The sequence below is a fragment of the Schistocerca gregaria genome, chromosome 5 (assembly GCF_023897955.1).
Source record: "Schistocerca gregaria isolate iqSchGreg1 chromosome 5, iqSchGreg1.2, whole genome shotgun sequence".
Classification (NCBI taxonomy): Eukaryota; Metazoa; Arthropoda; class Insecta; order Orthoptera; family Acrididae; genus Schistocerca; species Schistocerca gregaria.
The window spans coordinates 627504688-627529826 of record NC_064924.1 but is presented as its reverse complement, the minus strand read 5'-3'; the positions used below and the strand labels follow the sequence as shown (position 1 = coordinate 627529826).

General features: G+C 42.2%; 1 protein-coding gene across 1 annotated transcript in view; it reads left to right on the top strand.

The window, feature by feature from the left end:
• The window catches only part of LOC126272233 (putative ribosome-binding factor A, mitochondrial), a 54192-nt gene that overhangs the window by 6692 nt on the left and 22361 nt on the right, over positions 1 to 25139 (top strand). Inside the window, exons 2-3 of the mRNA XM_049974935.1 lie at positions 8625 to 8811; positions 17390 to 17558. Of these exons, the coding sequence (XP_049830892.1) occupies positions 8625 to 8811; positions 17390 to 17558 (356 nt within the window). The remainder of the gene's footprint in view (positions 1 to 8624; positions 8812 to 17389; positions 17559 to 25139) is intronic.

Below are 25139 nucleotides of genomic sequence, written 5' to 3'. Positions count from 1 at the left end.
TAACGTAAGACCAGAACTTCCTATGATTTTGTGTCAAGTCGGTACATAGAATTTTACTTTCGAATTCACTGAACGCTTCACGCATAGCCCTCCTTACGCTAACTTTGACATCATTTAGCTTCTGTTTGTCTGAGAGGTTTTGGCTGTGTTTAAACATGCAGTGAAGCTATCTTTGCTTTTGCAGTAGTTTCCTAATTTTGTTGTTGAACCACGGTGGGTTTTTCCCGTCCCTCACAGTTTTACTCGACACGTACCTGTCTAAAACGCATTTTATGATTGCGTTGAACTTTTTCCATAAACACTCAACATTGTCAGTATTGGAAGATAAATTTTCGTTTTGATCTGTTAGGTAGTCTGAAATCTGCCTCCTATTACTCTTGCTAAACAGATAAACCTTCCTCCCTTTTTTTTCCTATTAACTTCCATATTCAGGGATACTGCAACAGCCTTATGATCACTGATTCCTTGTTCTGCACTTACGGAGTCAAAAAGTTCGGGTCTGTTTGTTATCAGTAGGTCCAAGATGTTATCTCCACGAGTCGGTTCTCTGTTTAATTGCTCAAGGTAATTTTCGGATAGTGCAATCAGTATAATGTCACTGGATGCTGTGTCCCTACCACCCATCCGAAACATTTGAGTGTCCCAGTCTATATCTGGTAAATGGAAATCTCCACCTACGACCATAACAAGCCGAGGAAATTTATGTGAACTGTATTCCAGATTTTCTCTCAGTTGTTCTGCCACTAATGCTGCTGAGTCGGAAGGTCGGTAAAAGGAGCCAATTATCAACCTAGCTCGGTTGTTGAGTATAACCTCCACCCATAATAATTCACTCGAACTATCCACTTCTACTTCACTACAGGATAAACTACTATTAACAGCGACAAACACGCCACCATCGGTTGCATACAGTCTATTCTTTCTAAACACCATCTGTGCCTTTGTAAAAATTTCAGCAGAATTTATCTCTGGCTTCAGCCAGTTTTCCGTATCAATAATGATTTCAGCTTTGGTGCTTTCTATCAGCATTTGAAGTTCCGGTACTTTACCAGCTCAGCTTCAACAGTTTACATTTACAATACCGATTGCTGCTTGGTCCCCATATGTTCTGACTTTGCCCCACACCCTTTGAGGCCGTTGCCCTTTCTGTACTTGCCCGAGGCCATCTAACCTAAAAACCCGCCCAGTCCACACCACACAGCCCCTGCTACCCGTGTATCCGACTGCTGAGTGTAGTGGACTCCTGATCTATCCAGCGGAACCCGAAACCCCACCACCCTATGACGCAAGTCGAGGAATCTGCAGCCCACATGGTTGCAGAACCGTCTCAGCCTCTGATTCAGACCCTCCACTCAGCTCTGTACCAAAGGTTTGCAGTGAGTCCTGTTGACGATGCTGCAGATGGTGAGCTCTGCTTTTATCCCGCTAGCGAGACTGGCAGTCTTCACCAAATCAGATAGCCACCGGTAGCCAGAGAGGATTTCCTCAGATTCATAGCAACACACATCATTGGTGCCGACATGAGTGACCGCCTGCAGATGGGTGCACCCTGTACCCTTCATTACATCTGGAAGGACCCTTTCCACATCTGGAATGACTCCCTCCAGTATGCACATGGAGTGCACATTGGTTTTCTTCCCCTCTCTTGCTGCCATATCCCTAAGGGGCCCCATTTCGCGCCTGTCGTTGGAGCTCCCAACTACCAGTAAGCCCACCCTCTTCAACCGCCCAGATCTTGCAGACTTAGGGGCAACCCCTGGAACAGGACAAGCAGCCATATCTGGCTGAACATCAGTATCAGCCGGAGACAGAGCCTGAAACTGGTTCGTCAGACAAACTGGAGAGGCCTTCCGTTCAGCCCTCCGGAATGTCTTTCGCCCCTTGCCACACCTCGAGATGACCTCCCTTTCTACAACGGGTGAGGGGTCAGCCTCAATGTGGACAGTATCCTGGGCAGCCACAGCCGTAGTCCGATTGGGGGATGCACAGGATGAGCTGGCCGTCCCCGACAAACCCCTGTGTGGACCCCCACAGTGATGCCCATTGGCAGCAGCCTCAAGCTGTGTGACTGAAGCCAACACTGCCTGAAGCTGGGAGCGAAGGGATGCCAACTCAGCCTGCATCCAAACACAGCAGTCACAGTCCCTATCCATGTTGTGCATAGAACGTCTGAACTAATCTACATAGATTACAAACAAATCGACACAAAGTTTAAACAGTTATTAAAATACAAGATTGCCTAGTAAATGCAGTAATGCTGCTACTTGCGCACTGCTGACACACTGCTCGGCGGCAGATGGTACAAGTATAGGAATATAAAATAGTACGAGCCTCCTCACTGAAAAGACAGCTAATTAAGCATTCAAAAACGTAAACAGATGGTTCAAAGCAATTTGATTATGGTTGAATTGTTGCAAGACTCCGTACAAAGAAATGGGCTTTACAGAAGCATCAAATTCCATCTGTCTGCTTTGACCCACATCATCATTAATACGGCTAGTTCCAATGTATACAATACACATGCCAACAAATGTGAACAAAAATAAAAATGGCACAGTTATGTTTCGCTCCAAAAATAAAATAAAACTAATGACACACACACATGGAAATACGAAAGCGTCTGATTACAGCCGTCTGCTTTGACCCAAGATGTCACAAATATAGCGGAAAAAACCATCCACTAGGACTCCAATATCGCGCCTATGACGTCATTACGTAAACATGACAACAAACACGAAAATACGTCAAAAATCCAACACACACACCTTCCACAAAAAACCTAATCAAACTATCGGGACAAGTGTAGGAAATTGGGGTTTTTGGGTGGGGACAAACTATAAACACACGCCACTTCACCAAATGGCAAAAAACACTAAAATAACAAGACCCCACAACCTTCCCAAATTGCACTAAGCACAAAATCCACTGGAATCGGTCATTTCCCTTGAACTGTATAGGTCAACAGAAACAACTGATACCAGACCATAAATCTCAAAAATTTCACCACCCTTAATCCTACCAAAAAAAAAAAAAAAAAACCTAGAGAAAATCAAAATTGGAGTCGAACACTTACCTTGACCTACGTAGGTCTACAGCAACTACCGATACCACACTATAAATCTCAAAAATTTCACCATCGCAACACTTAATCCTACCACAAAAAAACACATAGAAAATCAAAATTGGAATCAAACACTTCCTGTGACCTATATAGGTCAATAGCAACAGCCAATAACACACAATAAATCTCAAAACTTGCACCACCACCACCACACTTCATCCTACCACAAAAAAGAACCTAGAAAATCAAAATTGCAATTGAACGCTTCCCTTGCCCTGTTATTGTTATGACATCTCCACATGTAGCCGTCCCTGGTCAGAGACGATGAAACTTTAGTAAGCCTCATTTCTTCACGACACACTGAACACTTCACAAATTAAGTCAACGGGCCGAATAGCTGAAGAAGTTTTATTAGAGACAATGTACTGTCCCCCATAATTGCCAACAACCAAAAACTGTTGACCTTGTCAGTCATATCCATACCTAATAAAGACATAAACAAAGCAATTTACCAAAATTCACACAAGATGAACAGAAAAAATTACAATAACGTCGGCATAACAAAACCAAAATCATTAACTCACTGAAAAATATTCCGCTGAAAGTAAAGTCACCACCAATACCACACACATGCAATGCCACCACACAAGTGAATCCCATACACCACTTAACACTCTAACCATAGAAACACCACCAGAGAGAACCACCAACCACAACAATACGCCACCTATAAACATGCCACACACACAAACTAAACCAAAACATCACCTAACACATAAACACACCACCAGAGAGCACCACTGATCACATCAAAACGACACCTACAAACACGCATCATCGTGACGTCACACACCACAACAGCCTTACATCACAGGTCAAAGCCAACGGGTGGGATCGGACGCTTTCGTCAACCCCCCTCCCCTCCAAACACACACACACACACACACACACACACACACACACACACACACACACACACACACATTACCACACAAACTACCTAAACTTAAAACCACGTTAGCACGGTGTCAACCAAAACTCAGTACCACATGTTAAATGCAGCATATCCACATCCAACACCAGAGAGCATCATCAAATACAACAAAAAGAGATCTAAATACACAACCACTCAAAAACACTGCTGTAAAGATGTCACACACCACATCATCATTATGTTACTGGTCGAAGTAGATAGTTGGAATCTGATGCTTCCGTTTACCCAAGAAATGAATACTTCTAACACTGTTCTACAAGCTATAAAAATAGAATTCTCTAACAGTGAAATATAAGAAGCAGAAAGTGTTAAGTGTTCATGACTAGAGATAGATCACAACCTTGATTGGAATTTGTAAAGCACCCTGGTTAGGCTGTGTTTGTAATGTTTGATTCTTCATGTATATCCATACTTTACAAACTTCTGTGAAGTGCATGGCAGAGGGTACTTTTCTCATTGTATCAGTTATTAATGCTTCTTCCCATGCCATTTGTGTATGGAACACTGTAAGAATGAGCATTTAAATGCTTCTGTGCCTACTGTAAGTAACCTAACGTTGTCCTCAAAATCCCTTATGGGAACAATATGTAGGGGGTGTAATGTATTTGTAGATTCGTCATTTAAGGGTGGTTCATGAAACTTTTACTGGATAGTTTGCATCTATCTGCAAGTCCCTTCCAGTTCAGTTTCTTCAGCATTGCTCTCCCATGAGTCGAACTAATCTTTGACCATATATCCTGACCTCCCCTGTATACATTTATATTCTGTTAGGTCTATATGTCCCGCGCACTTGAACAATATTCTAGGATGGGCCACACAAGTGATTTGTAAGCAGTGTCCTTTGTGTACTGAATGTGTTTCCCTAGTAACTTACCAAGAAACAAAAGCCTTATCACCTGCTTTAACTACAACTGAGCCTATGTGAGCATTTCATTTCATATCCCTGCAAAGTGCGACGACCTGGTATTTGTATTTATGTTAGCTGATTCCAAATGTGACCTGTTGATATTGTATTCATGGGATAGTACTTTTTTTATTTTGTGACATGCACACTTTTACATCTCTTGGAAATCGAAAAATACTGCTTCCACTCAACTGCCATGATCCATGGCTTTCAGGATGTCGTGAGAAAAGTGCGAGCTGTGTTTCATATGACCGATGTTTCCAGAATACATGTTGCTTGGCATGGAGGAGGTCGTTCTGTTAGAGATACATCCCTGCATTTGAACTCAGAATATGTTCTAGCTTTGTACAACAAATGGATGTTAAGGATATTTGTGGATCACATCTGCTTCCCTTCTTGTAGGCGGGTGTGATCTGTGCTTTCTCCCAACAACCGGAGATGGGTTTTTGTTCAAGAGACTATGGTAGATTATGGTTAACAGAGGGGCTAGCTCCCTCTCAAATTTGGTACAGACTCTGATAGGTTCTGTTAGGCCCTGGAGCTTTGTTCAGTTTTTGTTATTTCAACTGTTTCTCAACACTGCTGATACTAATATTTGTATCACTCATCCTTGCAGTGTTTGGTAATTAATTTGAGACAATACTGCTCGATTCCTATTACTAAAGGAACATTTGAAAATGGACTTCAGCATTTGTGATTTCGCTTTGCTGCCATCAGTTTCAATTCGCTGTATCATCCATGAGTGTCAGGACACTAACTTGGGTGCCACTAACAGCTTTTACATATGAACGGAATTTCTTTGGGTCTTGCGAGAGATCCTTTCATAATATTCTGCTATGGTAATCTTTTAATGCTGCTGTAGCCCTAATCTTTGTTTTAAACCTATTATGCAGTAGTCATTGTTTGTTTCAATGTTTGTTTATGGTGACTGTATACTAAGAATGATTCCTCCCATCATGAACTGTTTTCTAGATGCTGATCTATAAAGTGAGCGATCAGTTATTCTTCTCAACCTGAGCCATAGTTCTTCTACATGTCCTCTCTAGCCTAAAAATGTTTCGAGTGCCTGGTTGAGATTACTCATCGCTGCTGCCTCTTCATCTACTTTGCTGAACATATAGATCCTTCTACATATTTTAGTTGCCCTTGCTATTTTGGCAATCACTGTTTGCTACAACTCCCTCATGCTCACTGATAAAAGTTTCTTTGCAGAATCCTTAAAGGTGTCTGGTGTATTTGCTGCTGTTAAATCCAATTCATTTTCATCACGAGTGGGCTTCCGAACAGTCTGTTCTAGGTAGTTGTTAGAAAACACATTTAGTAATGTTGTCATGTGCATCACTTACCAAACAATAATTTTCCCAGTTGATTGTGGGATTACTAAAGCCTCCTCCGACAAAGACAGTACAATTGAGCAACTTACATACTGTGTTTCCTCTTACAGTTTTTGGTTACATCTGGAAGTGAGTGTGGTCGCCGATAGAAGGATCTGACTATAAATTTATGCTCACCCTTGATACTGAGTCTTATCCAGACAATCTCACATGCAGTTTCAATTTCTATCCTGGTGGCGCCAAGTTTTTTTTTATCAGCTATGACAAATACACCACCTCCATTTACTGTTAGCCTATCCTGTCAATATGTACTTACATTTTCCCCAAATATCTCACTGGTATTGATTTCAGGCTTTAACCAGTTTTATGTATGTACTATAATGTGAGCTCCACAGCCTTTTAAGACTGATTCAAACTCTGGCACTTTGTTGTGAATAATTTGACAGTTAATCACTAGAATTGTAGTACTGTCCCCTGTATGTTTAGTGCTATAGGCCCTACACAACACATTACCATGCCTAATAGGGCCTGGGAAACCAACCTGTTGGCATTAAAAAAAAAAGCTTCCAGTCATCTCAGAATAGATAAACATAGGTCCTATATGGTTTTCAAGGGAATCTTATGCCATTATTTTGGCACAATAGAGGCAAGTTACGGTAATGATGATGAAGGCAGATAGCGATCCCACACCCTTTACTGTTCCTTTGCATCTAAGATAACATGCTGTCCCCTTCCCATCAAGAAATCCTCAGTCGCATCAAAAATTTTGCTCGAAACCCCATGTGATCATACTTTTAATAATAAACAAAGACATGGTTCTCAGTCAAATGTTTTACTGCATTTGAGAAATACTGCATCTACCTGACCATCTTTATTCATTGCTTTAGGATGCCATGTGAGAAAGTAACGGGTTTTGTGTGATTGATGTTTTCAGAATCCATACTGGCTGGTATGTAGAAGGACATTGGTATGTAGGCAGACATTCTGTTCGAGATATGCCGTTACTTTTGAGATCAAAACTTGTTGCAAGAAAGTGGATGTCAAGTATATTGGATTGTAATGTTGTGGACCACATCTGCTACCCTCCTGTTCAAGGGATCTACAAAACATTATGATTAAAAGATGTTATGCAAAACAGAAATTGTGGTATACACCACTTCTAACAAACACCGAACAATGCGCTCCAGTATGCGGCCGCCAAATAAATCGCTGGCGGCACTTCTCTGGACGACCCGCTTCACCCATCGCCGGCCGTCTTCACACGCACGCTCCCTTATGTGGCCGAGAAATACCTCGCTGGCCACACTTCTCCGGGCGGCTCATGGCTACCATCGCTGGCTGTCTTCACGCATGTGCATTTGTCAGCACACAGCAATTGTCTACGCCAGGAAACATTGCGATTGGTTTTCCCTGGAAAACAGCGACCCCAGCCGATGGCTCCATTAACTAGCAAACCTTATATAAACCCGCCTGGCGCCGCAAACGACAGTTCTCATCGGGAAGTGCAGTACGCCGTGTTCCAGCTGCTTGTGGAGGACTCGCCGCACCACTCAATGTTACCTGGCTGCTCAGCGGAAATCTTGCGACTTCACTCGGAGAGACTGAACTTCACTGGACTTGGGAATAATTATGGGACGTGAACCCCACCATGCCCATTTGAACATTGGTATAACCAAACTTTAATTATGCATTACTTCTGAGTGTGAGCCTGGGTAGATACTTGGCTAACATAATTGTTATAAAGTGATTTGTGATATAATAAACCAGACTGAAGAGGTTATTGTGTTATTCCTTGTTATAACACAAATGTACATTTCAAAATTTTCCTGTCAGATTGAATGTTCAAACAAATTTTGGGCTTGCAACCGGTCTTCGTCTAAGTCATCCCATGATATTTTGACTGGCAGGTGCCCAGTCTAAATACCATGGGATAAATTAAACAATGACTGGCTGCAAGCCCAAAGTTAGTTTGAACAGGAGTGTACAATTACTGCATTACAGAAAATACTAGTCCGTTAGTATACAGTGCCTGAACAGTTGCGAGATATGTAATAAATGAATATTAATAGAAAATGTTTATTACTTTGTGTTATAAATTTAAATTTGATTGTTATGAGGGTTGGAATCCTGGGCTGGAGGAGATAGATGCTATTGATGTTATGACAGCAGAGCACTAATAAACATCATTACTATAATTGCCAGTAAATTACAGTACCCTGCTGCTGAAAATACTTAATGTGCATAACAGTAAACTGAAGCTAGTGAATCATTACTTAAAAATATTTAATTGATGAATGACGTTGTAGTTCAGTATAAAAATTTATTTTGCAGGAAGTATTGGAGTTCTTTTGAAGACAACTCTGTCCCTTCTGCTACACAGATGGCAAGTGCAACTGGAGGGAAAAGTGCAAAACGTGTGGCTGTTTTAAATAAATTATTTATGAAAAATATAACAGGCTTGATGGCAACAGGAGAAGTAGCTGCAGAAATTCTTGGGAAAGGAATTGAAATTTCAAAGGTAAAGATTTGTTTCATATCCAGGTTTACTAGTAGTCAGGTCAGGGTTTATTTTAATGTTGTGAATATCAAATGAATGATAAATTAATGCTATCCAACTGTTTAACCCATTGGAATTAACAGACTTTAGGAGGCTTTGCTATATTTCTCGTGTTTTAATGATAAGAGACAGTAATTGGTAGCATAGAAAAAATAATTAAACACCCTTTAGCAGATGTGGAATAATTTATATGAAAATAGTTTGTTTGTCAGAGTTATTGTTTTTGTAAGGTTTGTTGCCAAAATACTCTATGTCTATATCACATTCTGTAACTATATGTAGATGGATTACTGTACAGGAGAAAATAAGACTGTTCTATTAAACGGAGAGTTGATTACTGTCACAGAATAACAATTTCCATTCATCCATCCATCTAGCCATCCAGTCCAATCAATCACATGTTGTAGATTGTGTAAATAATGGATAACTGCTGCCAGAAATTTCTGCTTCTGCAAGCTGAATTCAATACAGTAAAAGTAGGCATGCAGTAGCACAAAATCCACCACTTTACAAAGATTCTAAGCTTCTAATTTGACATTTGCTTTAACTAGTGACTGCTTATCTCTCATTGCTAGCCTAAAATTTGGAGGACTGCATCGATATTTTGCATCAATAATCATTTATCTATTTGCTGTAAGAGTAGAGGACTGTTCATAATGAACATTAGTGTTGTGGAGGTAACAGTGTCTTCAGTCTTTGCTCCAGAATGCAGAACCCCACTCCGAACTCTCACTACGGAGGCACAGCCCATGTGAACACTATGTTTGTCATTCGGTATTCCATTTTCGTGAAGCACATAACAAAAGTCAGTAATATTTGTTACTAGTTGGCATATCATTAGGAAGTAAGTACAGTGTGAAGAGAGCATAAGAACTCAATGATCTTTGAAGAGGCATCTTTAATATGTACAGCTATCTTCTGTATACTTTATTACTACTCCTCACTTGATAAATGCCCACTTCATATTAGCTGGATAATTTCAGATGATAATTCAGTAATGCAACTGAATGTAAGAAAAAAAAGTTAGCACTCTGGTCTTTGTCAGCACAGTGAGAAATTGCATATATATTTTGATTGATAGAGTATGCAACCCTTAATGTTTATTTATGGTGCCAACAAGTTAGTTTTGTTTGAAATTGGACCGTGTTTATGTTGACTTCTTGTAAGTCTTTCCAGCAGTCACCTGGGCGTATATGGTTCTTTAGTTATTGGGAGGTCATTTACATTGGTTAAGTGCAGGAGCATATCCATTACAATCTGGCTATTATCTTATCCTGAATTACACTTGAAAACACATGCCCTTATTTACATTTTTTCCCAAGGGGTGATGCATGAAAACTTGTCAGGTTTGGGTAGCGCAAATGGGTGACCTCTGACATGCTTTTGGCTTCTTGATATAATGTGACTCTATCAGCGGATCAGAATAAAAAGAGGTATCAACAAAAATAGTCTACGTTTGAAAATATAATATGGGCAGATAAAAAAATCTGCTCACCAAGCAGCAACAGCAGATGAAGAAACATGAAAGATGTGGAAACATGACCTTTCAGAGCCAGAAGGCAGAAGGGTTGAAGGGAAAGGGAGAAGGATAAAGGAAAATGACTAGTGGCATTTAGGAAATGGGAAGAGTTACGAGAAAGCTGCCCAGAATGCCGGTCAGGAAAGACTTCTGGGTGGGAAGGAACAAAGATGATATGTACCAAGCAAAATAGTAAAAAAATTATGAGGGCTGGTGATAGGGTTTTGTTATTGCAAAACTGCATTTCAAGTCTTCCAATTATCATCAATACTAAAAGGCAATGCTTAACAACCGTTTCTATATCCTTCCATTTTTACCATAGTTGCCATAGTTCAATCCATTGAGCTAACTAATTCTAATTTCTAATGTAACCCAATGTTTTTTTGTTGCCCGGTATGATGGAGGTGGGGAGAAGGTAGGGGAGGACACACAAGGCAAGGAGGGGGTAGTGGGATAAAATGTGGCAGCTCTTTTGGCAGATGACTCAGCAGCTGCAGAAAAAGACAAAAGGTCTCCCCCCCCCCCCCCACCACCACCACCACCACCACCACCACCACCACCACCACTCCACCCACAGGGAGCTCACTCCTCTTTTATGAGTATGTGCTTAGGCAGCACAGTGCCCTGGACGTTGTGTGTTACTTCACTTTCCATACTGTAAGTCCATCCTTCTAATATTGTTTTCCCCCCTCTGCCATTCCATTGGATAGCCTTCCTCTTGTAGGACCATGCTTCGATTTGGTTTATAATTTTGGGCACAAGAGTTAACCCCCCCCCCCACACACAGCTTTTCATCTTTCACTGCTCAGTCCCAATTGTTGGGTTTGACTTACCATTCCTCTTCCAAATTATACAGAAGTGTAGACTGTGCAGGGAAGATCACCCAATATGGTGTACATTGGACCTTTTGTGCTTTTCTGTCTTTGCAACATTCTTTTCTGGCAAGAGCTTTACGACCAAAACCTAACATGGTAACCATCCCATTGTGGGAGGGTTATCCAGTATCTGCACAGTGGTACCCCCTGACCACACTGTGATCGCATTATTGTTGCCTGAGTTGGAAAGTCCCTGTTTATGTCGAGGAGTATGTGCCCGTCTTGGCAGGTGGAGTCCGGACAATGGTTAACCAGCCATGTTACCATTGCTGTGGTGGATGATGCCCATGGGGAGAGACCCTATTTGGAGTGGGTGGCAACAAGGTGGATGAATTGCAACTGAAGCGGCATAAATTTTCTCCCAGTGGTGGCCTCATAGCCTGAGCAATCTCTTTTGAAGGAAAAAAAATTGGGGGATGATCCCACAATGTTTCCTTCCCTGCCTGTGCTGTGGGAGGAGCATGAGGCTGAGAGTCAAGGGGACAAATACTCCCCACAACACTTAGTTTACTCTAGGACCAACAGGGATTTCTTTATGGCAACAAAGCCATTAGTCTTCGTTGAACACCTTGAGGACAGTGATTTCGAAAATGAAAAATGATTCAGTTCTATAAAACAGCATCCCCTGCTGCGCCTCGGGTGCTATTGCCTGTGACAAGCTGGGTGACTTACCTGTAACTGTTATCCCCCCCCTCCCCCCCTCTGTCGCCCTCTGCTTAACAGTCTTAATATGGTGCAGGGTATCATCTTCCACCGTGACCTTCTTTTACAGACTGATGATGAATTACATGCTAATTTTTAGTGGTGGGGTGTGCATTTTGTCTGTCATGTCCAGCAGGGACCAGAGTACAGCAGGGTTGATTGTCTTGGCCTTTGAAGGTGACTTGTTATCTGAAAAGGGTCACATAATGGTGTATCTAAGTGATGTTGAACTGTATGTTCCCCTTCCCATGCAGTGCTTCAGATGCATAGTATTCTGGCACATATTTCCAAGTTGTAATGCCAGCCTTGTCAGCAGGATTTGTGGATGTCAGTTGGATACGAACGCTCCTTGTGGCCCTCGCGCCGTCTGAGCTAACTGTGGGAAGCACCATTCCCCCTGTTGACTGGACTACCCTGTCTTCCAAAGAAAAAAGAGAATTCAAGAATTCAAGATTTTGAACCGTCTCATGTATCAGGGGCCAAGAAGAAATATGACTGTTAGTATCCTGTATGCATGATGATGAAATTAACTGTGGCGACAATGAGATCCACCTCTGTAGCAAAAGTACCCTTGCCCTTCATGCCTTTTATGTCAGGCCCTCAGGGATGTCTGACTCTGCGTAGTCTCCAGGTTGTTGGGAGTGCTCCTACTACTGTTTCCCCCATACACACTTTGGGAGCATTGAACTTTTTCATCCACGCCCACTTTGGGGGTGCTTACTCCCCATCCACCCAGGACTACCGATCGCCAAACCCTAGCTGGACAAGTAATATCTTTCTAAGGTGTTCCTCAGCAGGAAAGGATCCTTCAGGATGCTCCTGTCGCAGGATTCTGCTGATCTGCATCAGGGTATGAGCCAGTGGCTGAAGGAGCTACAGGTTGCTAGTCTGTAAGAGTTCATGTTTCGCCTCTATCCTTGAAACTACAGTAGACAGTCCCTCGTGGACATGGAAATCATGTAAAGAGAAGAGCAACAAAAAGTTGATCTCCAAGATGGAGGAGGGTCCGTTTGCCTCCATGCCATCAGACAGACCCAGCAAGTTCCAGATCTGTACTCGATGTTGAGTTTCCGTTGACCTCTCTGGTACTGCCCTCTCCCCTCCCCCCTCCCCCCCCCCCCCAACCCCACACACACACATTACCTGCTTCAGAACTGATGTGTATTGATGCCGTATCCTTGTGACTGGTGGCAGCAAGTGACCCTGGGGTATGATCCCTTCATGCCCCCAATGGATAGCAGAACTGTGATCCTCCAGTGGAACAACAGTGGTTTTATCTACCACCCAACTGAGCTATGACATCTCTCACACATTTCCCCTTTCAACATTGCCTTCAAGGAAACTCAGTTCCCAGCATAGCAAACCCTTACCCTCCATGGCTATCTAAGTTATTCTAAAAATCGAACTGATCATGAGAGAGTGTTGGTGGAGATTGTACGTATTTCTGGACTCTGTCAACAGTGAGCATGTGCCACTCGATACAACTTCATAGACTGTGGCTTTTCATGTGAGGATGTCTCTGGATTTTACTGTCTGTAATGTGTATCTCCTCCCCTCCTGATGGTGAAGTGTCTCAGAACACGTTGTTTGCACTGATTTCTCAGCTTCCCCCCCCCCCCCCCCCCCTCATTGTGGGTGACTTTAACACTCATAACCCATTGTAGGGTGGAACTATGACTATTGGCCATGATAAACCTCTTGAAACTTTCTTTCAGAGCTTGATTTTGTCTCTTGAATGCTGGTACTTTCACACACTTCGGTGTGCTGTGTGGATCGTATTCAGCCATTCATTTGCAGCCCTTGTCTTGTTCCCTCCATCCATATAATGATGTGTGACAGTGATCATTTTCTGGTCATCTACAGTATCACTTGCCTGAGCGTCTATCCAAATGGTCTCTCATTTTCAAAAGGCTTATGTCACCACATGATGGCAGCACATCCTTTTTAGCCTAGGTGAGTGGGATCTCCAGTGCCTGCTACCAATTTTTGTCCGGTTTCTTGTGACACCATACTTTCCAGGTTGGTACTTCCCACAGTACCCCCCCCCCCCCTTCCCCCCCTCCTCAATGCACAGCAGAATGAAATCCCAAAGGTATCTCTATTTTGAGTGTGCCCCATTTTCTAGTGGCCATGAAAGGTCTAGCTGCTGCTGTGAAGGTTACAGTGTCACCCTTCCTGTATGCTGACAGTTTTTCCATTTACTATTGCACCTCCACTGTGACTGTTGCTACATGAAGTGTGCAGTCCTGGACTCTCACCTATGACTTCTGGTTTTCCATCACCAAGATTTCTGTTGCTGTCAAACTGCCAATCCACACCCAGAACTCTAACTCAATGCCCTGTTGCTCAATATGGTGGAGTCTCATTGCTTTATGGGACTAGTCTTTGATGCTTGGTTGACGTGGCTTCCCCATCATCACCAGCTTAAGTGAATGTGCAGGTCGCACCTTAATACTCTTTGCAGCTTCAGTAACACCAGCTGGGACACAGATTTCTCTAACCTTTTATGGCTGTACAAAGAGCAGATCCTGTCCCTACTTGATTATTAGAGTCTGTCATATGGCTTGGTATCACTTTCAGCATTGCAGGTACATTTTTAAACAGTCCTGTGAACAGCCTACTCATGGATGATGGGGTCCCTCCACTATAGATCAGGAACCAACAAATGCTCCTCAACTAAGCGATACACATTCGTTGCTCCCCTGAGCATCCAAAAGGCTTAGTCCTTTTCCCTGGGAGGGAGATTCACTTCGCACAACAGTGATCCACATCTGGAGTCATTATCACAGTTCGCATAGTATGTCTCTGCTCTGAAATTGAACTTCCCCCACGGTTGCCTCTTTCCAGATAGCAGTTGTCTACACCACCATGATGCATGTCCCATCCTCAGATCTGTGTTGACCTATCCTTTCTACTGAAAGACTCTATTGACCCATGGTTTATCACAATCTATTCCTTGACACCTTTATGCACTTCTGGGTCGGGAAGTGGTATACCCTGATGGGGGCATAGTCGACGAGTAAACTGGTTTTGCCTACTGGTATGTAAGATGCAGTGAATTATGCTTTCTGCCTAGTGAATGCAGTGTATTCACTGCAGAATTGGTGGCCACATCTCGAGCCCTCAATCGTGTTTGTCATGCACTGCTGAGATGTTCTTAACCAGCAGTTACTCCCTGCATAGTCCTCAGGCTATTAACCAGTGCTACCCTCAACACCTCTTCGTTGTTCCTATCCAGGATCTCCTTTTTGACCATCATCAAGCTGGACAGCTGGTCGTCTTTGTCTGGACCCCAGGTCACACTAGGATTCCAGGGAACAAACATGCTGACCGGTTGGCCATGTTGGCTACCATGATGCTAAATTAGGAACTAGGGTACTGGAACTGGACCTTCGATCAACTCAACACTATCAGTTGTTGGAGGCTTGAGACATGGATGGTGCACCCTGATTTCTCCAAACTATGAGTAATGAAGGGGCCACAGCCATGTGGCAGTCTTCCTTAATGGTTCTCATGGGGAATCCACCATTTTGTGTCAGCTTCACATTGGCTTCATTTTGCTGACCCATGGCCACATCCTACGAAGTGAGGATCCGTCCCTTGTCAGTGTGGTGCCCATCTGATAGTGGCCCACATCCTACTCAGCTGCCCCAGTTTGGCCACCTTACGACAAAACTTTAAACTTGCTGACGCACTGCCGCTAGTGTTAAGGGACAACACCAAAATGGGTGATGTAGTTGTTTTACCCATGAAGGTGGTCCTGTTTTCTCTTATGTGTTTCTGCACTCCACACATCAGTCTGCTGTAGTGACTGGTTGCCTTTCCCTTATTTTATGTAATATGTGGCTTTTTTTTTTTTTTTTTTTTTTTTTTTTTTTTTTTTTTTGTCGATGTGCCTGTTTGCCACTCAGCACTTCCTATGTGTGGTGAATAGGAACCGAACCTTTCAGTATAATCATTTCATGATGACTTATACCTCATTTCAAGCTCAGCTTGCGTGAGGAGAATTATATATAAGTATTTGTCGTGTCTGTTCTTTTGGTCATGTCCAACAGAGTGGACACCTTTATTTGATCCAGCAGCCATACAAATATAATGTCAAAGGTTTTGGTTACTTAGCCACATTTGGGCATTAAAATGGCAACAGGTGAAAATTTTTGCTGGACTGGAACTTGAACCTGGATTTCTCACTTAATGCGAGCCGTTACCTTAACTGCCTCAGCCATCTAAGCAGTTCCGATGTATTTTCGCTTACCCACAAACCCCTTTCTTGCAGTTCCTGGTTCCATGCCTGGTATAAATTTTCACCTTTTACCATTGGTTCATTTCAGTACACAAATGCAGCTAATGCCATTAAAAACTTCAACTAGGACTCCAGTGCCACAGCAATGCAGAAGTTGTGCAGTCGTCTTCTCTCATTTTGTAAAGAGTGTTGTTTAGTGGTTTGAATGGCGTAAATGCTTTTATAGTTATTTGTCTGTGGCCAGTTTCAGTATTTCCATTGTTTTATGGTTAGTCATATTATCACAGTTATGACAAATGCAAGAAAATGACCACATTGCTTTTTTTATCAACTCTACAGTGAATAAGACATGGCTGTAAAACTTCACATTTTGTGAGCACAATCACATTTTCTTACTTAGAAATAATCCTAGTTATGAGTTACAAATTTGTGTAGCAACTACTTAATGGTTGCAGTCTATGTGAGCTTATACCATCTAGACATATTTTTTACAGCTTATAAAACTATCACATTGCCTCTGTTGAAATGTTCAATAATTAGTTATTCCACCAGCAAAGTGTGTTCTCATTCCTTTGCAGCATTGCCTTGCTTGTTGGCTGTCACAAAGACCTGAAAATATGGGGTCGACTGAACCTGTTGATACCAGACATTGGCTTTAACTTATGATGTCATGGTGTTGTGGCAATTCACGTCACAGGCACATAAAAAGAAAGAGAATGGACACACGTAATATTTGTTTTGTGTTTAAATTATTTTTTGAAATGTAGTTTGTGGTAGCAAACTGATCTGTAGCATGGCACAAGGTCTAGGTTGGGTTGAAAGGTGACAGTTTGAGAGTCGGCAAAAGTCAATGTATATGATGTCATGTGAATAATTGAATTTTTTATTACAGCATCTATATGTATTTTATAATACTGCATTTCAATTAGTAATTTATATCTGACATTTTGATTGTGTTGTTGGTCAGAGCCTTGCATAACTCTGAACACTTGTAATGTATGTCTAAAACTTGGGCTGCATTTGTGTGCCCTTATTTATGTTTTGCTTGTATTTGTCTCATTGTCAAACTCTAAGATACTTACTAAAAACTATGCACAGTTTAGTGTCTGTAACATCTGAAGTACAACATTATACCTACTGCTACAGTTAAGTAAACTGGAGATTTTGGTTGGGTGAACATTGTCAGTTACTTGCTTGCAGGTGAAGGTGGCATCTGACTTTAATCTGGTAAATGTATACTGGTGTGCAAAGGGAGATGGAGGTGATGAAGACATTGAAAAAACACTACAGTCAGTGGCGGGACAGCTTCGACATGAACTTTCTCAGCTTAGAGTGATGGGTGTTGTGCCCAGGATACAGTTTGTTAAAGGTATACCAGGCACACTATGTTAAATACGTTTCCAATGTGAAGTGGATGTTATCTGTCATTCTAGTAGGCCAACAAATTTTTGTACTTCCTTTTGAAGCCTCCTGGCATCTCTTCCAGATACATTAGGTCCAGTAACAAGTGCCCTCCACTCCATTGCAACACCAAGAAGAATATAAGCAACTTAATTACCTTTATACCACTCTTTAGTTGCATGACAATGTTGTTGTTGTTGTTGTTGTTGTTGTTGTTGTTGTTGTGGTATTCAGTCCTGACACTGGTTTGATGCAGCTCTCCATGCTACTCTATCCTGTGTAAGCTTCTTCATCTCCCAGTACCTACTGCAGCTTACATACTTCTGAATCTGCTTAGTGTATTCATCTCTTGGTCTCCCTCTTCGATTTTTACCCTCCACGCTGCCCTCCAATACTAAATTGGTGATCCCTCGATGTCTCAGGACATGCCCTACCAACCGATCCCTTCTTCTAGTCAAGTTGTGCCACAAGCTCCTCTTCTCCCCAATTCTATTCAATACCTCCTCATTAGTTATGTGATCTACCCATCGAACCTTCAGCATTCTTCTGTAGCACCACATTTCGAAAGCTTCTATTCTCTTCTTGTCTAAACTATTTATCGTCCATGTTTCACTTCCATACATGGCTTCACTCCATACAAATACTTTCAGAAACGACTTCCTGACACTTAAATCTATACTCGATGTTAACAAATTTCTCTTCTTCAGAAACGCTTTCGTTGTCATTGTCAGTCTGCATTTTATATCCTCTCTACTTTCACCACCGTCAGTTATTTTGCTCCCCAAGTAGCAAAACTCCTTTACTTCCAAGACACCGTCCATTCCGTTCAACTGCTCTTCCAAGTCCTTTGCTGTCTCTGACAGAATTACAATGTCATCAGCGAAGCTCAAAGTTTTTATTTCTTCTCCATGGATTTTAATACCTACTCCATACTTTTCTTTTGTTTCCTTTACTGCTTGCTCAATATACAGATTGAATAACATCGGGGATAGGCTACAACCCTGTCTCGCTCCCTTCCTTTCCACGTCCCTCGACTCTTATAAATGGCATCTGCTTTCTGTACAAATTGTAAATAGCCTTTCGCTCCCTGTATTTTACCCCTGCCATCTTCAGAATTGCATGACAATACACAAATGATGAATACAGAACTGTGCACATTTGCTGATTTCCAAAATTCAGTTTACTGTGAAGTCTTTGTTTGCTCAATTGAGGACTTCTGAATGTTTTGGGCATGGAATCAAAGAACACATGGAAATTTTTGTTGAAAATTTCATTCCATACAGTTCATATATGAGTCTGTGGAGCATAAACTGTTGTTGGTTCAGCAGACAAGTTGCAAACCAATTTCAATGAACAATTTGTCATATGTACATGAGCTAGACTAACTTTCAGGAGGAGCATGGTTTCCATGCTTGGCTATTCAGATTTGGAATTCCATGCTTTCCCTAAATTACTTAAGGCAAATATTGGAATGGTATTTTTCAAAAATTAAAATATCATCAGTTTAGTTCTTCAGATTTGTCCTATCTGACCTTATGCTTTGCCTGTAATCACCTTGTTACTGACACCATTGAAGCCTAATCTTGTGGTCTTCACCAGTTTGGAAAGTGCAGGCCATGGGAAAAGGGCTACCAATTCTTTTCTGAAGACAGATAATACATACTCACTTCATGTGACTTGACATTGAACTGTTGAACTATGATGTGACGTTGCCTGATGAAGTCAATATCTGGGTCTTAAAATTCTCAGTTTGGTGGCTGCTGTTGTGATTTATCATAATATGTAGTACTCATGATCACAACATTGTATTGAGACATACTCCCAAACCATCACATTGTCATCCACCATTTGACAACCCCTGTTAGATGTCCTCTGGTCTTTTGCGTACATTACAATTTTCAGCTGTACTCATCCTGGTTGCTCCTACATGTTTTCTCTCATCAACCCACTGTCCATTATGGTTAAGTCTCAGTCTTATCCCTTTTAATGCACTAAAACTTTCTTAGTCTATCTATTGTACATTGACCTAACTGTATGTTCTGCCTACCGTTCCATAGCATTCATAATTACATCTCTTACTCAAGTGTTCTACCTGATCCATTCATTTGTTTTCTCCTGTCTCTTAATAATTCCCAAACTGTTCCTTTATGATGTTCACTATGTCATTCCTCAGTTTTAGTATTGCAAGGCATAATGTAGTGTAATGGGACCACTGAGGCCAGCTCTGATCACTTTATCACTGTAATTCTGGACTGGGACCCTTAAATAGGATGTACCATAGTATACTGTATCTTAATAGAACATCTGAAGGAACTGGCAAAGCATCATGTGCAGAGAAGGTTATTTTTATTTTTTTTCATACCTAAGAATGTTGGTGCCTCCATGAGACATTAAGAGACATTGGATTCTAACCCGTTCAGTAGTACGGGTTTGTATAGGGTTTCTTGAATCTGTTGCCCAATGAAATATGTTTTGGAGATGGGGAGAAGTTTTAAGGTTAGATTAAAAGAACAATTAGCTAGGAAGAACTAAAAACAACACTCAATACACACTTATGTGATGAGAGACATTCTATTTCTAATGGTTCCAAAAATTTAAAAAATTTTCATAATGAATCTAAAGGCCATATGCTTAACATTTTAGACGATGTGGTAATAATGGGCTGGTAAAATTATGTTAAGAAGTCAGTCAAGAAATGTATGATAGTATAGACAGAGTGCAACCATATAAGGCTCCAGGTGAATTGGTATTCCAAAAAGCTGATAAGCATAATAACAATGACAATGAGAGGAATGCAGGGTAGCATAAAAACAAGAGGAATGTTGTCCAATACTTCGGAAATTAAAAATGGAGTACGGAACGGTGATGCATTGACTTGCCTCCTATTCAATGCTGCATTTTAGAGGGTGGTGAGAGAAACAGATATCTTGAATAGGGGAACACTTTTTCATAAATTTGTGAAGATACTGGCCTATGCGGGTGACATTGCCGTAAAAGCAAGGACTCTGATGACAATGGAATAGATATTCACCACACTTGAACAGTCCAGCAGGAACATAGGATTAAATATCAACAAGCAGAAAACAAAATACTAGCTTCTAATAATTTCCGGGTATGCAGCCGGATCCCGTCGACATTCTGCCACGATATTTCGGCCCAGAGACGTCCGGCCATCATCAGGTGAGTACACAACTACTGAAGAGCCCAGGTGCAGTCGCGGTATTTATACCGATTCTCGCGCACGTGTTGACATGCGCGGCATAGCCGAGTTGTACGTGCTGCCCTCGGTGGTGAAAGTAAAAGATCATCTAGTCATTGAGTATCGAATGACGCTGTCTATTCCGCTGTGAATGTATAATTTTAATAACAGGATTCCAAGTTTTATCCAGTTGAAAGCCGTTGTCACGATTTATAAGATTATCGGCAAGACGTATTTCCACTGATTCCTTGATTACGGAATCCCAAAATCCGGAAACCGGAGCTAAAATTTTTTGTTCCATTGTATTCCATTGAATGTCCCAATGAAATACAGTGCTCTGCTACTGCCGATTTTGACGGTTGCCGCAGACGGGTGTATCTTTCATGTTCTGTACATCGTTCATGGACAGTTCTTGTCGTCTGGCCAATATATGCAGAGCCACATTCACAGGGAATTTTGTAGACGCCTGCTTTCTTCAGTTGTAAATCGTCTTTAACGGATCCAACCAGGTCCCGGTTCTTTGCTGGTGGACGGAAGATAACCTTGATTTTATTCTTCTTCAGTAGTCGGCCTATTTTCGACGACACATTCCCGGCGTATGGAAGAAACGCAGTTGATTTAAAGTCGTCATCAGCGTCCTCAGTGCGCTGCTTCTTGTTATGACAGTTGCGCATGGCCTTTCTTATTTGGCGTGAAGTGTAGCCATTCTCTTTAAAAACCTTCTCCAAGTGTTGTAATTCTGCGTGGAGGTTTTCATCGTCCGATATTACATGCGCTCGATGTATTAAGGTACTGAGAACACCGGCTGTTTGTGCTGGGTGGTGGCAGCTTGACGCCTGGAGATACAGATCTGTGTGAGTCGGTTTCCTGTACACAGAATGTCCTAATGACCCATCATTTTTACGGCATACTAGCACGTCTAGAAATGGTAAAGTGCCATCTTTTTCAATCTCCATCTTCAGTAGTTGTGTACTCACCTGATGATGGCCGGACGTCTCTGGGCCGAAATATCGTGGCAGAATGTCGACGGGATCCGGCTGCATACCCGGAAATTATTAGAAGAACAAATACGCCGGGAAAATTTCAGAAGTCACATCAAATACCTTTACGGGGAGGAGATGGTTCAGGATATCCACGTACTGGATAAATTACGTGAGAAAAGAGCCAGGTTGCTGTGTTCACTAAATTTTTTACTGAAATGTAGAAACAATAACTTGATTCCAACTTTCGCCAGAATTGTTCATTTTATTAATAGTGTGGCCGCCAACAATATAAAACGCAAGGCGAGTCTGGCTTTATTAAGAGAACGAATCCGTTATACGCGTCGTGAGTTAGACACTGTTGCCAGGAATTTATATTATTTACATCTGAAGATTGCAGCAAGATGTTCTTCCCTTAGCTGGGACTGGATTGACGGTGTATCCTGGGCCAAGGCAGACTGGGCTCACAGGAACAGTACGAACAGGCAAAGTGCGAAGTTTAGCCAACTCGTAACAAGAAAGCCGCAAGAAGCTATCTCTGGACGATCCGTGGTGAACCTTACGGAGAAATCATTTGACGATGCGACGATGTCAGTGCTTGCGAAAGGTTTAAACTTCGCCCCTACTCCTGTTTCACTGCCTTTAACGGATTTCATCAGTTCCATTGAGGAAGCCATTAGACGTCTCCCTGCGGATAATGCAGACGAAATTCGACGTGAATCTTGCCGAACGTTGCTGAAATGTGCGCCACAACGGAGTAACATCTCGCCAGCTGAAAGAGCTGCTCTCCGCAGCCTCAGAGAAGATACTAGCACAGTCGTACTGCCTGCGGATAAGGGTAACGCCACAGTTCTTCTGACAAGGGAAGCCTACAACGAGAAGATATATTGTCAGCTAAATGATTCCACGTACCGCAGAATTGAAAAGGACCCAACAAGCCGAATATCAAGGAAAACTGCTACCCTTTTGAACGACTGTTCTCTACCTGAACAAATTATCAAGAGATTGAGACCACACAATGCAGTACCACCAAGACTCTACGGTCTTCCCAAGATACACAAGGATGGTGCCCCACTACGATTAATAGTGAGTAATATTGGTGCTGCCACCTATTCTACAGCAAAATATCTGGCCTCACTACTAAAGCCGTATGTGGGTAAGTGTTGCCACCATATACGTAATTCCGAGGATTTTGTCAGTCGCTTGAAGGAAGTTAAGCTTAGCAGCTCGGATTTATTAGTCAGCTTTGATGTGGTCTCACTGTTTACCAAAGTGCCTTTAATGGAATCGTTACTTCTTATTGGTAACTTATTCAGTGCAGAAATGACGGCCTTGTTTGAACATATACTCTCCTCAACGTACTTTCTATTCAATGACGAATTCTTTGAACAAACAGACGGCGTCGCCATGGGGAGCCCTTTGTCCCCTGTGGTAGCTAATCTCTTTATGGAGGACTTTGAGGAGAAAGCACTTGAGTCTGCTGTCTTAAAACCTACGGTCTTCTGGCGGTACGTAGATGATACTTTTGTTGTATGGCCTCATGGCAGACAGGAACTGGAGAAATTCCTTCATCATTTAAACTCTTTACATGAGAACATCAAATTCACGATGGAGATTGAAAAAGATGGCACTTTACCATTTCTAGACGTGCTAGTATGCCGTAAAAATGATGGGTCATTAGGACATTCTGTGTACAGGAAACCGACTCACACAGATCTGTATCTCCAGGCGTCAAGCTGCCACCACCCAGCACAAACAGCCGGTGTTCTCAGTACCTTAATACATCGAGCGCATGTAATATCGGACGATGAAAACCTCCACGCAGAATTACAACACTTGGAGAAGGTTTTTAAAGAGAATGGCTACACTTCACGCCAAATAAGAAAGGCCATGCGCAACTGTCATAACAAGAAGCAGCGCACTGAGGACGCTGATGACGACTTTAAATCAACTGCGTTTCTTCCATACGCCGGGAATGTGTCGTCGAAAATAGGCCGACTACTGAAGAAGAATAAAATCAAGGTTATCTTCCGTCCACCAGCAAAGAACCGGGACCTGGTTGGATCCGTTAAAGACGATTTACAACTGAAGAAAGCAGGCGTCTACAAAATTCCCTGTGAATGTGGCTCTGCATATATTGGCCAGACGACAAGAACTGTCCATGAACGATGTACAGAACATGAAAGATACACCCGTCTGCGGCAACCGTCAAAATCGGCAGTAGCAGAGCACTGTATTTCATTGGGACATTCAATGGAATACAATGGAACAAAAATTTTAGCTCCGGTTTCCGGATTTTGGGATTCCGTAATCAAGGAATCAGTGGAAATACGTCTTGCCGATAATCTTATAAATCGTGACAACGGCTTTCAACTGGATAAAACTTGGAATCCTGTTATTAAAATTATACATTCACAGCGGAATAGACAGCGTCATTCGATACTCAATGACTAGATGATCTTTTACTTTCACCACCGAGGGCAGCACGTACAACTCGGCTATGCCGCGCATGTCAACACGTGCGCGAGAATCGGTATAAATACCGCGACTGCACCTGGGCTCTTCAGTAGTTGTGTACTCACCTGATGATGGCCGGACGTCTCTGGGCCGAAATATCGTGGCAGAATGTCGACGGGATCCGGCTGCATACCCGGAAATTATTAGAAGAACAAATACGCCGGGAAAATTTCAGAAGTCACATAAAATACTAGCTGCTGGGAAAGTGCACAGGGAGAACATACCAGCCAAAATTATGATGGGTAGTTATACCTTTGAAAGAGTCGATCATTTCAATTATCTGGGTTCGATTGTAACCAGTCTAAATGGTACCTCATGAAATAAATCAGAGACTAATTGCAGCCAATAAAGGTTATTTCACCTTAGCAAAGCTTCTATCTTCAAGACTCCTGACTACAACCACTGTAAAAGACTGATCAGACCAGTGCTTACTTGGGCTGGGTGCTGACAGCAAAGAATGCTGAATCACTCGATTCATTTGAGAGAAGACAATCATCAGCCCAGTTTGCAAAAGGGAAACATGGAGGAGGAGATACAACCATGAGTTTTATGCTATCTACAAAATTCAGCCTTTTAGAAGAATTGTGAAGTCATCCAGGTTGAGGTGGGCTGGACATGGGGCACAGATGAATGATATGGAAATACCAAAAAAGATTTTACAAGGAAAGCTAGGTGGGCAGTATGAAGTAACGGGCGAGTTGTGGCGCCCTGGAAATATTACATGTTTGGAGTTGGGACGGCCGCACAGGACGCTCATCAAAGCCACGGCCTGGCAGCGACCATGTGGTGCTGAACATTAGCTTAGCAACCACATGAAGCCAAAAAACAGCCGGTCCAGCCACATGGCTGGGAA